Here is an 11457-nt window from a genome sequence, read left to right as displayed (position 1 = left end):
GCTCCACAAGTTATTGGAGTGATTTTTCTCACACTAGGTATATACTATATAGATACAGAGTAGTTGGAAGGTCATCTTAGAGGGGAAGAAGACACTAAAAGTAGCATGGGACTGGAAAAGCTGCCAGAAGGTAAGAGTTGAGTTGTCTCTTGAAAGAGGCCAAAGATAGATATGAAGTGACAGACATGAGGAAAGAGAGCATTTCAGTTATGGGACACAGACAGTGCAGAGACATGGAGATGGAAGATGGGGTGTTGTATATGCTTTGGCCAGCAAGGAGCTGGATCAAAGAGTGTGTGAAGGGAAGTGATGTGTAAGAGGATTGGAAACAGAGGAAGGGACCAAGTTGCAAAGAACTTTAAGGGTCAAAAACATAGGATTTTATATTTGATCTCAGAAGTAATAGAGAGCCATTGGAATTTATTGAGTAGGACATTGGGGAGGGACATGTATGAATAATTTTGTTATCTTTGTAGAGGATGAATAGAGTAAAGAGCAGAGATTAGACCAACCAGCCACCTATTGCAACTGATGTAGGAGGCAAAAAGGGGTTAACCAAAAAACCTAAGATCCAAGCTCTAATTCAGATATGAGCCCTAAAAGGGATTCAGATTCCAGTTAATAGATAACTTCTTCATTAATATAAGTCAAGGCCCAGTTTCTCGTGTACCCACATTAATCAGTACCCATAACAAGATCATAACAAGAACATAAAAGGCCAGGTTAAAAAGATCGTAACAATGGGGCAGCTAGCTGGCACAGTGGATAGAGCACCGGCCCTGGATTCAGGAGGACCTGAGTTCAAATCCGGGCTCAGACACTTAACACTTACTAGCTGTGTGACCCTAGGCAAAGTCACTTAACCCCAATTGCCTTACCAAAAAAAAAAAGACCATAACAATAACAATAACAATGATACGCTGACACGCTATAGAAATTCAAACTAGAAATAAATGAAAAATAAAGATATTTTGAAACTAGCCATGGGAATCAGAAAGAGACATGTGCAGAAAAGACCAAATTTGTCCCCAGATTCACATTATAAGGTGTAAACCCCCAAAACATACCTCCACAGAAAAAAAATGTACCCACCTGGGGAGGGGGTTGGTTTAGGCCCCCAGGAACTCCAAATTAGGAAAGGCCTTCCCCTGTACCTCCCTAAGGTGGAGATTATTATAATGAGACAGATAATCAATTTATCCATACTATAAATATAACTGTCTTTCCTTATTCAAGAGATACCTTTCTACTTTTCTGGTTCTCTCCCTGTGTTTACTCACAGTATTGCAATAAAACTTGGGAAACTGAGTCTTGTAATTCTTTTGGGATGACTCACGATCAATTTGACCCTAATTCCATCCTATATCACAACCATCCAGGTGAGAGGGCTTGCACGAAGGTGGTAGCAGGGTCAGAGGAGAGATGGTGGTGCATAGGAGAGATATTACAAAGATAAAATCAACAGGCCTTGATAAGTAATTGGATGGGAGGAAGATGAGAAAGTGATGATTGGATGAGAAAGGAGGTGAAGATGATACCCAGATTGGGAGTCTGGGTGACTGGAAATATGTTGGTATTCTTCACATAAAAAGAGAAGTGAAGAGAAAGGGTTTTGTTTTTTGAGGAAAAAATGAGTTTAGTTTTAGAAATGTTGAGTTTGGAATGCCAGTGGAACATCTAGTCTAAAATATCATTAGACATTATTGGTTGGTGATGAGGGACTAGAGCTCCAGAGAGAGTCTAGAGCTGGAAATGACATGCAAAGAGATGATAATTGAACCGATGGGAGTTGATGAGCTCACCAAGTAAGAGAGTACAGAGAGAGAGAGGGCCTTGGAAGAAATCATAGTTAGCCTAGCTCATTTTGCAAGTCAGGCATTGCCAGTCATGCGATATAATTTTATTAAGTACCTACTATGTGCTAAGTGTTGGGAGTAAAAGAAAGGTAAAAGACAGTACTTTATTTCAAGGATTCCAAAGTTTAGTGGGGTAGACAACATACAAAAAACTATGTACAAACAAATTATATCCTGGACAAGTTGGAAATAACTGTAGAAAGGCACTAGAAGAGGGATTAGGGAAGGCTTCCTATATTGTCTTGGAAAGCTGTCTGATATAGCTGAAAAGAGATTGTGAAAGGACAGAAAGAACTTATTCCCTGAGAGAAATGAACTTCTATATTTCTTTTTTTTCCTATCCAATCGAAAACCCATAAAATGTTCCCAGGCTTCTGCAAAAGGCAATGGGGGGGGGGGGCGGAGCTAGGTGGTGCAGTGGATAGAGTACTGGCCCTGGATTCAGGAAGACCTGAGTTCAAATTTGACCTCAGACATTTGATACTTACTAGCTGTGTGACCCTGGGCAAGTCACTTAACCTCAATTGCCTCACCAAAAAAAAAAAAAAAGGCAATGGGGAATCAAGACATTCACTGTAGTCAGCTAGTGATGGAATGGGCAGGATGACCTCTGTCTTCTTGGGAAGAGGAAAGCCCATCTTCAGGTAACAGGAAGATGACAGACATTAGGGCAATGAGCAAAGAAACCAGGCCCAACAGACCTAGAAGCCTGGGAAGGGGGAGAGAAAAGGGGGTAGCTACCCAAGGCTTTGGTCACATTAAAAAAAAAATCACACTTGAGGCAGCTAGATGGCACTGTGGATAAAAGCACCAGCCCTGGATTCAGGAGTACCTGAGTTCAAATCCAGCCTCAGACACTTAACACTTACTAGCTGTGTGACTCTGGGCAAGTCACTTAACCCCAATTGCCTTACCAAAAAAAAGAAAAGAAAAGAAATATAGAAGTTCATCACATTGCTAGACCGTGTCAAGTGTGATGTTTTTGTTTTTGTTTTTTTGGTGAGGCAATTGGGATTAAGTGACTTGCCCAGGGTCACACAGCTAGAAAGTGTCAAGTGTCTGAGGCCAGATTTGAGCTCAGGTCCTCCTGACTTCAGGGCCAGTGCTCTATCTGCTTCGCCACTTAGATGCCCCTTGAACTTCTATTTCTAATAAATAAGAATATTCTTAATAGATTGGCTACAATTTCAAGCACTGAATGGTAGGGCTGTGTTTCAGAGGTAAGAAGTCAAGAGTAAAAGGTGACTCTGGCTTTGACTTTTCTCACAGATAAAACATTGTAACTTACTATGTTTTATTATTGTTAAACTATAGCAAGTTATTTTGATATTTATTCAAACTGAGGAGATTACAGATTTTGATGGATAAAGAGATAAACATCTGGTTATGGGAAAAAGAGTATGCTCTAGTTAGGTAAACATTTGGCCCTAATAAACATTGATACTACATAGAAAATAGTTATTTTTTAAAAAAGATATGGTACAGGGAGCAGCTAGGTGGCGCGGTGGATAGAACACTGATCCTGGATTCAGGAGGACCTCAGACACTTGACTCTTACTAGCTGTGACCGTGGGCAAGTCACTTAACCCTCATTGCCCCACCAAAAAAAAAAAACCCGATCTGGTATAGAGCTACTTGACTAATTATTGTGCAACTGGTTGCAGTTTTAGTAATTAAAAAATTAAATTAAAAAAGAAATAAGATAAACATTCCAGAATCTTGGACAATGAGAATGAACACGATAATGAGTAGTAGGCTGAGAGTCAGCCATTCCACAGAGGCTGTAGTCAGTATGGTCTACACTAGAACCGTGTTACATTTACAAAAACAAAACAAGAAACCCAAGCATTTGAGTGTCTACTTTGAGCCCACATCATGAAACAGTCAATTTTTTCAAAGAGTTTATATTCTATTAGGACTACATTTACAAATATTTCTACATACTAAATAGGAAGGTGCAATTCCAATGAATGAACGTTTCATAATGAACACTTATTATATAATCTCTCTATATGTGTGTGCATACACATATGTATGTATATATACTATATAGACGTTATGTGTTATGTATGTCATCTGTGTATCTCTATGTATATATACACGTACATATATACATATACCTATCCACCCACCCACCCATCCATTCATCCATCCATCCATCCATCCATCCATCCATCCATCCATCCATCCATCCATCCATCCATCCATCCATCCATCCATCCATCCATCCATCCATCCATCCACACATACATATAGTTCCTTTGCAGATGAACCAACCCCTCTGTACCATGAAAAGGGCTGTTTGGGATGGTCTTTTAGGGACGCCCTGGGGGGCTGCTGCCTGAACTGGAGCCGATCCGCACTCCTCCCCCCACCTCGGACCTGGCCCGGGCTCCTCGCTTTCTGGAGACAGAGAAGCAGGCTGGGCTGCCACGAAACTATGTATCGTTTATTTTCCTAGCAATGGCACGCCTCACACGCGCTTTGGCCACCAGATGGCGCCAACCACCAGCTCAGGTCCGCTTTAGAGGGTACTCCGTGCGTCTGCGCGGGTGCTCCAGGGACTGCAGTGCCCCCTTTGCTCGCTAGAGGGTACTCCGACAACACGAGTGAATCCCAGCACTTGAAGCACGTGGGCTTAGGTCTCGAGGAAACTGTGCGCTACGTGGGAAGCCTTCCAAATGACACTTTCCTTGGAGAAACAGGGACCCTCGCCTTCAGCTCGGTTCTCCCTCAGGTCGCACCCCGAGCTCCCTTGGAATGCCAGCCACCGGGGCTGGACTCGGGCTCTGGGAGCCGGACCGCAAGTGCGCGGAACGGAGGAAAGTCAAACTACAGCGGCGGATTGGCCGGGGATGGACTCGCCGATGACTTCCGCGCCCTTTTCCGTATTGTGGGCGGAGCTCCCTGGAGATGTTCCTCTGCTATCATTTCCTCTAATGGGCAGGGCTGTAGGTGGTGACGCTTTCTAGGGGCGGAGCTTCCCGATGACGCTCAGACGTGGGCGGGGACTTCGCGGATGTTATTTTCCGCCTTGGGGGCGGGGCTCCCATACGTTTTCCCGGTGGGTGGGACCCACTGACGCTTCCAGGCGCCGAGAGGCGGGGGGGGCGGGGCGGTGTTCATTGATAAAAACGCCTGGGCTTCCCCGGGCACTAGCTGAGAGCTCAGTGTAGGTGCCCGGGCTGGTGGGGTAACTGGTAAGACGACTGAAGCGCGAGCGCAGATCTCGGGGCAGGGCCCTGGCGCTCCAGGAGCGCGGAGCCTCATCCATCCATGGAGCCGGCAGCCTTCTGCTCACAGCCCTTGGCCGGCCCTGCGCTCCGCGTCCGGGCTCCCGACAGGGACAGTGACACCGGCGCCGGGGCCGGGGAGCCCCAGCGCGGCCGCCTGGGAGCTGATCGGCTGCTGGACCCCACCCGCCTCATCAGGGACCCTCAGAGTGGCCGCACGTACTACCGGGGCCGTCTCCTGGGCAAGGTAGAGTCCTGGGACCGTGGGGAGGGTCTCGGGCTGTAGCCCCACTCTTTACCACCGGGGAGGGGAGACCGAGTCAGCAGCAGGGAGGCGGGGTCAGCTGAGTGAGACTCCCAGCGCCCTGACAACCTCCCCATTCTCGTTCCAGGGGGGCTTCGCCCGATGCTATGAGGTCACAGACACCTGCAATGGCCAAGTCTACGCGGTCAAGGTCATTCCCCAGAGCCGGGTGGCTAAACCACACCAGCGAGAGAAGGTAGGTCAGATGGGAGGAATATGGTTCCAAACTGAGGGCCGGGTCATTCTGGTCTGGGACTGGATCTGGAGATGGGGAGGGATGGGGGATGAGGAGGAGCCCGTGGCCAGAGTGGCCCCTTTCTCCCCACTAGATCCTGCAGGAGATCGACCTGCATCGAAGCCTCCACCACCGGCATATAGTTCGCTTCTCACACCACTTTGAAGATGAAGGCAGCATCTACATATTTCTGGAGTACTGCAGCAGAAAGGTTGGGGGCCAAGTGTACACTAGGCTTAAGCTTCAGGGGACAAATATGAGATAATTAAGGGTGCTCTTTCCCCCAACACCTATGGAAGGGTTAGTTGGGGGGGGTGTTAGCCAGAGGGCCAGTCAGGGCTTGAGTCCTGCCTTTGGCTCATGGCCAAGGCCAGGCCACTTCCTCAACCATGGTTTTCCTCCTGAGTTGGAGGGGTTTGGGCTGGGCTGGCTCTGCCTTCTTGTCTCATCCTGAGACCCCTGTGAGGACTCTTCCTGGAGTATGGGGGGCAGGGACTATGGTCAGGCCAATGGGTTGCTGCTCTAGCTGCCAGCTTCCTGTAAAACTCTCACCCTAAACTTCCCTCCCAACCTCCCTCCAGGGAGAAAAGGAAGACAGGTCCCTTTTCCATCCCAAGCCACAGACTGGCCAAACTGGGAAGGACCCTGCTCCTTCTGCTCCTTCATTTCAGAGAGGGCGATTGAAGCCCCGAGGCCACATAGAGGGTCTGGGGCCCTTTGCCATGCCTCCCTGCTGTCCCTAGTTACCTATTTAAGGTTCCTGACAGTTTCCTCCCCCACTAGTCACTGGCACACATCTGGAAGGCAAGACACACACTCCTGGAGCCTGAGGTGCGGTATTACCTTCGGCAGGTTATTGCTGGCTTGCGCTACCTGCACCAACGAGGGGTCCTACACAGAGACCTCAAGCTGGGTGAGTCCCAGGAGAGGGAGCCCAGTTTACCTGGGACCCAGTTAGGCCCAGAGAATGTTCAGGGCCACTTCCAGGAGGGAGTTGTGTCTTACCTTCCCTCCTTGTCTACCTGAGGGCATAAAAGCCAAATTGGGGGACCTTGGGAGGGAGCAGACAGGAAGAGCTTTTCTGGGTGTCAGTCAGCCTCTGCCCCATCGCTAACACACCCTTGCTGACTCTTGGCCTTCAGGAAACTTTTTCATCACGGAGAACATGGAACTGAAGCTTGGGGACTTTGGATTGGCTGCTCGGCTGGAACCCCAGGATCAAAGGAAGAAGTAGGTGGCAGGGGTCTTGGGGAGCCCCTTCTTGGCCAGAGAGGCCTGGGGGACCAGCTGGAAGCATGGCCTTCTGTCTCTAATGGCTGCCTATTGTCCCTGGAGACAGTCTGGGCCTTTGTTCCCAGCTGGGAATGGGCCAGGCAGGGGAGGCAGGGGAGGCTGGCCACTGGCTGTTGTATCCTTTCAAGCCCCCACCCCCACCCCAGGCACAGAGCAAGGCCTGCTAGGCTCGTGGGGGAAGGGCCAGCTGGAAGGATGAGGCTCTGGCCTACAGTTCTGATTTAGAAGACCAAGGGCCCCAGATGGCTCTAGCATTTCTGAGCTCCTCCCATCCTCTCTTGTTTCCTCAGGACCATATGTGGGACCCCCAATTACCTGGCCCCTGAGGTGCTGCTACGCCAGGGTCACAGCCCCAAGTCTGATGTGTGGTCCCTGGGCTGTGTCATGTAAGTATATCCCCCAAGGGGGATCCCCCTGGGCTGGGGAGGGAGGGAGGACATCGGGCCTGGGCACCTTTGGGAGACCAGGCCTCCCTGGGGTTGGAATAAGGCTCAGGGTGAGAAGCAGCTGAGCTCATGGCCCATGGCCGCCCCCCCCCCCCCAGGTATACACTGCTGTGTGGGAACCCCCCCTTTGAGATGGCTGACCTGAAGGAGACGTACCGTTGCATCAAGCAGGTCCGTTACACATTGCCCGCCAACCTCTCGGCATCTGCCCGACACCTCCTTGATGCTATCCTTCGTCCTGTGCCCCAAGACCGGCCCTCACTGGAGGAGATACTTCAGCATGAATTCTTCACCAAGGTCTGTGCCCAGCCCCAAGTGACACAGCCTAGCCCATCTCTGGGGCCCTTTAGCCAGGGGGTACTGCCAGGGTCCCCATTGGCAGCTCTGGTTCCTGTTCTTCTTTTCTCAGGGCTATACCCCATCTCAACTGCCCCCCTGTAGCTGCATCACAGTCCCTGATCTAACTCCACCCCCCAACCCTGTCCAGAGCTTCTTCACTAAAGTGACCAAGAGCCTCTTTGGCTGCAAGCACAAGAGTAAGCTGGGTCTGCTGGAGAGCCGTGGAGGGGGCGGGGTGGGGAGACCATCAGTGGGGAGCCCCGGGCAGGGCAGAGCAGTAATACTCTGTCTCTTTGTGCCCAGGTAAGATAGCTCCCCAGGAGCAAGACAATCTCTCCCGCCTCGTCAGTGACCTCATGCTTTCGTCTATCTGCCCCCAGAGCAACTCCAAGGAGCCAAAGCAGGCCCAGGTGAGGAGGGGAGCTGGGGCTGTGGTGTGGGGGCAGGTGCCCTCAGTGACCCAGCCTGACTCACCCCTCTGCTGCTGGGTGAAGCACCCTGGGATGAAAGGGGTCTGGCAGCGTCCAGCTTCCTCCTTGCCTAATTGCCTCTGCCTCATTAGGCCCTGGCTGGGGGTGTGACTGTTATAGTCAGGGACCCTAGAAGGTCAATAGGAGGGAGTGGCTGGGGAGGGCTGCTCCTATTCACCTAACCGTCCCCCACATTGCTCTCTCCCCAGGAGGAGGCTGATGGCCCCCCCAGCCTAACAGAAACAGCCCCTGAGGAGCGCTTGCCCCGGTCCTTGCCCATCATGGGAAGCAGCTGTGAGGGTGAGCTGGGGGAACAGGGGAAGTTCCCAGGGGGTGCCCTGATTTTGGGGGCAGCCTAGGAAAGGGTTCTGAGCTCTTCCTCATGAGTCCGTTTCCCTCACATGTTGACAGGGTCTGAGGAGTGTCTGACGGCAGCTGCACTCATGGAGTCTACCCTCTGTGCCCTCCGCAACTGCCTGGCCTTCATGCCCCCAGGTACCCAAGTGGGGGTGGATGAGGCTGGGGGCTGGAGGGAGGCAGGAAGAGAAGCCTGGGGAGTCAGGGCAGTCCCTCACTGTGTTCTGTTCATCCCACCTCCTCCCCAGCTGTGCAGAACCCAGCACCCCTGGCCTCTCCAGAGCACCTGCTGTGGGTCAGTAAATGGGTGGACTACTCCAACAAGTATGGCTTCGGCTACCAGCTGTCCAGCCGGCAGGTGGCCGTCCTCTTCAATGACGGTATCCACATGGCCCTGTCCTCTAACAGGAAGTAAGGAGTCCTTCTTCAGCTCTTCTGGTGGGGAGAGGTCCCTGGATTCAGGTCCCATTCCAGCTACTTCCAACCCCAGCACCTGGGGAAGGCCATCAGTTTCCCCGTGGGTAAAAAGCTCTGCCTAGGTTGTTCTCTCACCTCTGACGGTGCCAGCCTGACCCCTTCTGACCCCTACCTTTCACCAGGATACTGCATTATAACACAACCAACACCAAACACTTCTCCTTCCCCGTGGAGGTTGTTCCTCAGCAGCTGCTGGGCCGGCTTGGGGTCCTTCGATACTTTGCCTCCTACATGGACCAGAATCTCATGAAGGTGAGTCTGGGTGCAGGGTGAGGTGTGGAAAGAACACTTACTGTGAAGTCCAGGGACCTGGCTGACTTTGGGCAAGTCCCTTTCACTGCCTGAGCCCATCTGTGATACAACTTTGAAGCCAGCTGCCCATCCCCCATCAACCACCCCAGAAGAGGCCTGGCCTAACCAGGTATCTCTTGACTGTCCTAGGGTGGAGACCTGCCCAGCCTGGATGAGGCTGATGGCCCTGCTCCCCTGCTTCTACAGTGGTTCAAGAGTGACCAGGCCCTGTTTCTCCTCTTAAGTGATGGCACAGTACAGGTGAGTGAAGGCAGGAGCTGAGGCTAGGGTTTAGGGGGGCTGCACTGCCAGGAGAGGCCCTGATGGGCATTGTTCCCACAGGTGAACTTCTACACAGACCACACCAAGGTGATCCTGAGCGGCTGGGAGCCCCTGCTCATCACCTACGTGGCCCAGGACCGCAGAGCCAGGACTTACAAAGCCTCGGACCTGCAGAGACTGGGCTGCAGACCAGAACTTCGGTATCGGCTTGGCTATGTCCTGCGCCTGCTCAGACAGCGCAGCGGGACCTAGGGGGCCCAGCCTGAACCCCCACCCAACCCCCACTCTGACACTTCTAGAAGGCTGGTGGGTGCGCCTGAGCAGACTCTGCAGCCCCCTACCACGGTTACCTCCAGAACCTGCCCCAGCTGGCTTGGGAGGGAAGGGGGCTCTGAGGGCCCAGCCCCTGAGGCTTCTAGGGCTGCTCTCCCCACTAGGAGGGGGGCCACCAGGTCCAGCCTCCATTGTCCAGAGTGAGGTGTCTCCGCCCCTGGAGGGCTGGGGCCTCCCTCCCCACACACACGCACACATAGAGACACACGCGAGCGCGTTATTTATGACAATAATTATTTTTATTTATTGTAAACTCGGCTTATTTATTGGGCTCGCGCTGCTCGAGTCACTCGCAATAGACGCCGTGCACCACAGCCACGGCGAAGAACGCGGCTGCGCACACGGACGCGGACGCGTGCCCGTCGCTGGCGGCGTCCCAGAGTGCCCGGCTCGCCACGCGCACGCCCTGGCCCGCGCGCTGTCCGACCACCACTGTACATACCAGCTTGTATCGCGGCGGCAGCAGCTCGCGCACGCGCCTGCGCACCAGCTCGCAGAGGCCGCGCGCCAATGCTCCGGCCCCGCCCGCAGAGTAGCGCGCGCCGCTCAGCGCCACGTTCAGCACCGCCTCCAAGGCGCGCTGCACGTGCTCCGCCTCCCAGCGCGCTCCGGGGGCGGGGCCGGGACCCAGCCACGCCCCCAGAATCGGCGCTGGGGCCCGCCGAGGACGCGCCCCCGGGAGTGAGGCGAGCCCCAGGCCCAGAGAGGAACGCCGAGGCCCTGTTCCCGAAGCGGCAGCCAGCGAAGGGCGGCGAGACAGGGCTAGGGTCGGCCCGAGTAGGGAGCCCCGGCGAGAGCCCGGCACAGCGGCCCCACGAAGCGGTTCCTCCACGTGGCGCAGGCGCACCAGCCCCCGCTCGTTTCCGCTACTGCGCAGGCGCGCCGCGTCTTCCTCTTCCTCCTCCTCCTCCTCGGCCCGGGCTGTCTCCGCGAGTCTTTTCCCGGCCATGGCGAGCGGGCCCTGCCGGCGAGACCCGGAATCACGGGTGGCTCCTGGCCCTACTGTCTCTCTGAGTCTGGGGTCCTAGGCTCTGGGGCCTAGTGCAGGTGTAGCCTTGCAGGACGATGGTTTTCCTGGGGTGGGTTGGGGGGGCAGAGAAGCAGGGAGGGGTAAGGGTCTGGCCCGCGGACTGGAAATCACGCGGGATCGATCCCCTTTCTACTCTAGAGCCACTCAGGCCGTGGGCAGGTCCTACTTGTGTGATCCCGGGTGAATCAGCCTTTACCTCTCTGTGCCTCAGTTTCTCGGTCGGTACCTCCCAGGCTTGTTAGGGGTCAAAAAATAATGTTGTAAAGCTCCTCACAAACCTTAGAAATGCTATTTATTTTCTCATCTGCAAACGGAGTTGGACCCGGAATATGATTCAGAGCAGGCAGGGTCCTGAGAGACCCTCCAGTCCAACTCTCTCCCTCTACAGAGGAAGGAATGAGCCCACCAGGAGAGGAATTGATTTGGGGGGTGGGGGGCTGTCCCACAGTCACTGTTATGGCTCCTCCCATGGGACTAAACTCACTTAGATGGATTTGGGCCCCAGGATTCA

General features: G+C 53.2%; 2 protein-coding genes across 2 annotated transcripts; one reads left to right on the top strand and one right to left on the bottom strand.

Annotated features, from left to right (window-relative positions):
• Positions 1-5000: 5000 nt before the first annotated feature.
• On the top strand, positions 5001-10123 carry PLK3 (polo like kinase 3). Its single transcript, XM_044005000.1, has 15 exons — positions 5001-5336; positions 5482-5589; positions 5723-5839; positions 6412-6541; positions 6771-6858; positions 7212-7307; positions 7466-7664; positions 7777-7903; positions 8010-8116; positions 8386-8476; positions 8588-8671; positions 8782-8944; positions 9133-9262; positions 9452-9562; positions 9644-10123. Exons 1-15 carry the CDS (start codon positions 5133-5135, stop codon positions 9833-9835), a joined length of 1947 nt encoding a protein of 648 aa, XP_043860935.1. The 5' UTR covers positions 5001-5132; the 3' UTR covers positions 9836-10123.
• Positions 10124-10177: 54 nt separating this feature from the next.
• On the bottom strand, positions 10178-10880 carry DYNLT4 (dynein light chain Tctex-type 4). Its single transcript, XM_044004354.1, has one exon. It carries the CDS (start codon positions 10863-10865, stop codon positions 10203-10205), a length of 663 nt encoding a protein of 220 aa, XP_043860289.1. The 5' UTR covers positions 10866-10880; the 3' UTR covers positions 10178-10202.
• Between the last annotated feature and the right edge of the window lie 577 nt (positions 10881-11457).

This window comes from Dromiciops gliroides, chromosome 4, assembly GCF_019393635.1.
Source record: "Dromiciops gliroides isolate mDroGli1 chromosome 4, mDroGli1.pri, whole genome shotgun sequence".
Lineage (NCBI taxonomy): Eukaryota > Metazoa > Chordata > Mammalia > Microbiotheria > Microbiotheriidae > Dromiciops > Dromiciops gliroides.
The sequence above is the reverse complement of the archived record's forward strand: the minus strand, read 5'-3'. Positions and strand labels throughout refer to the sequence as shown.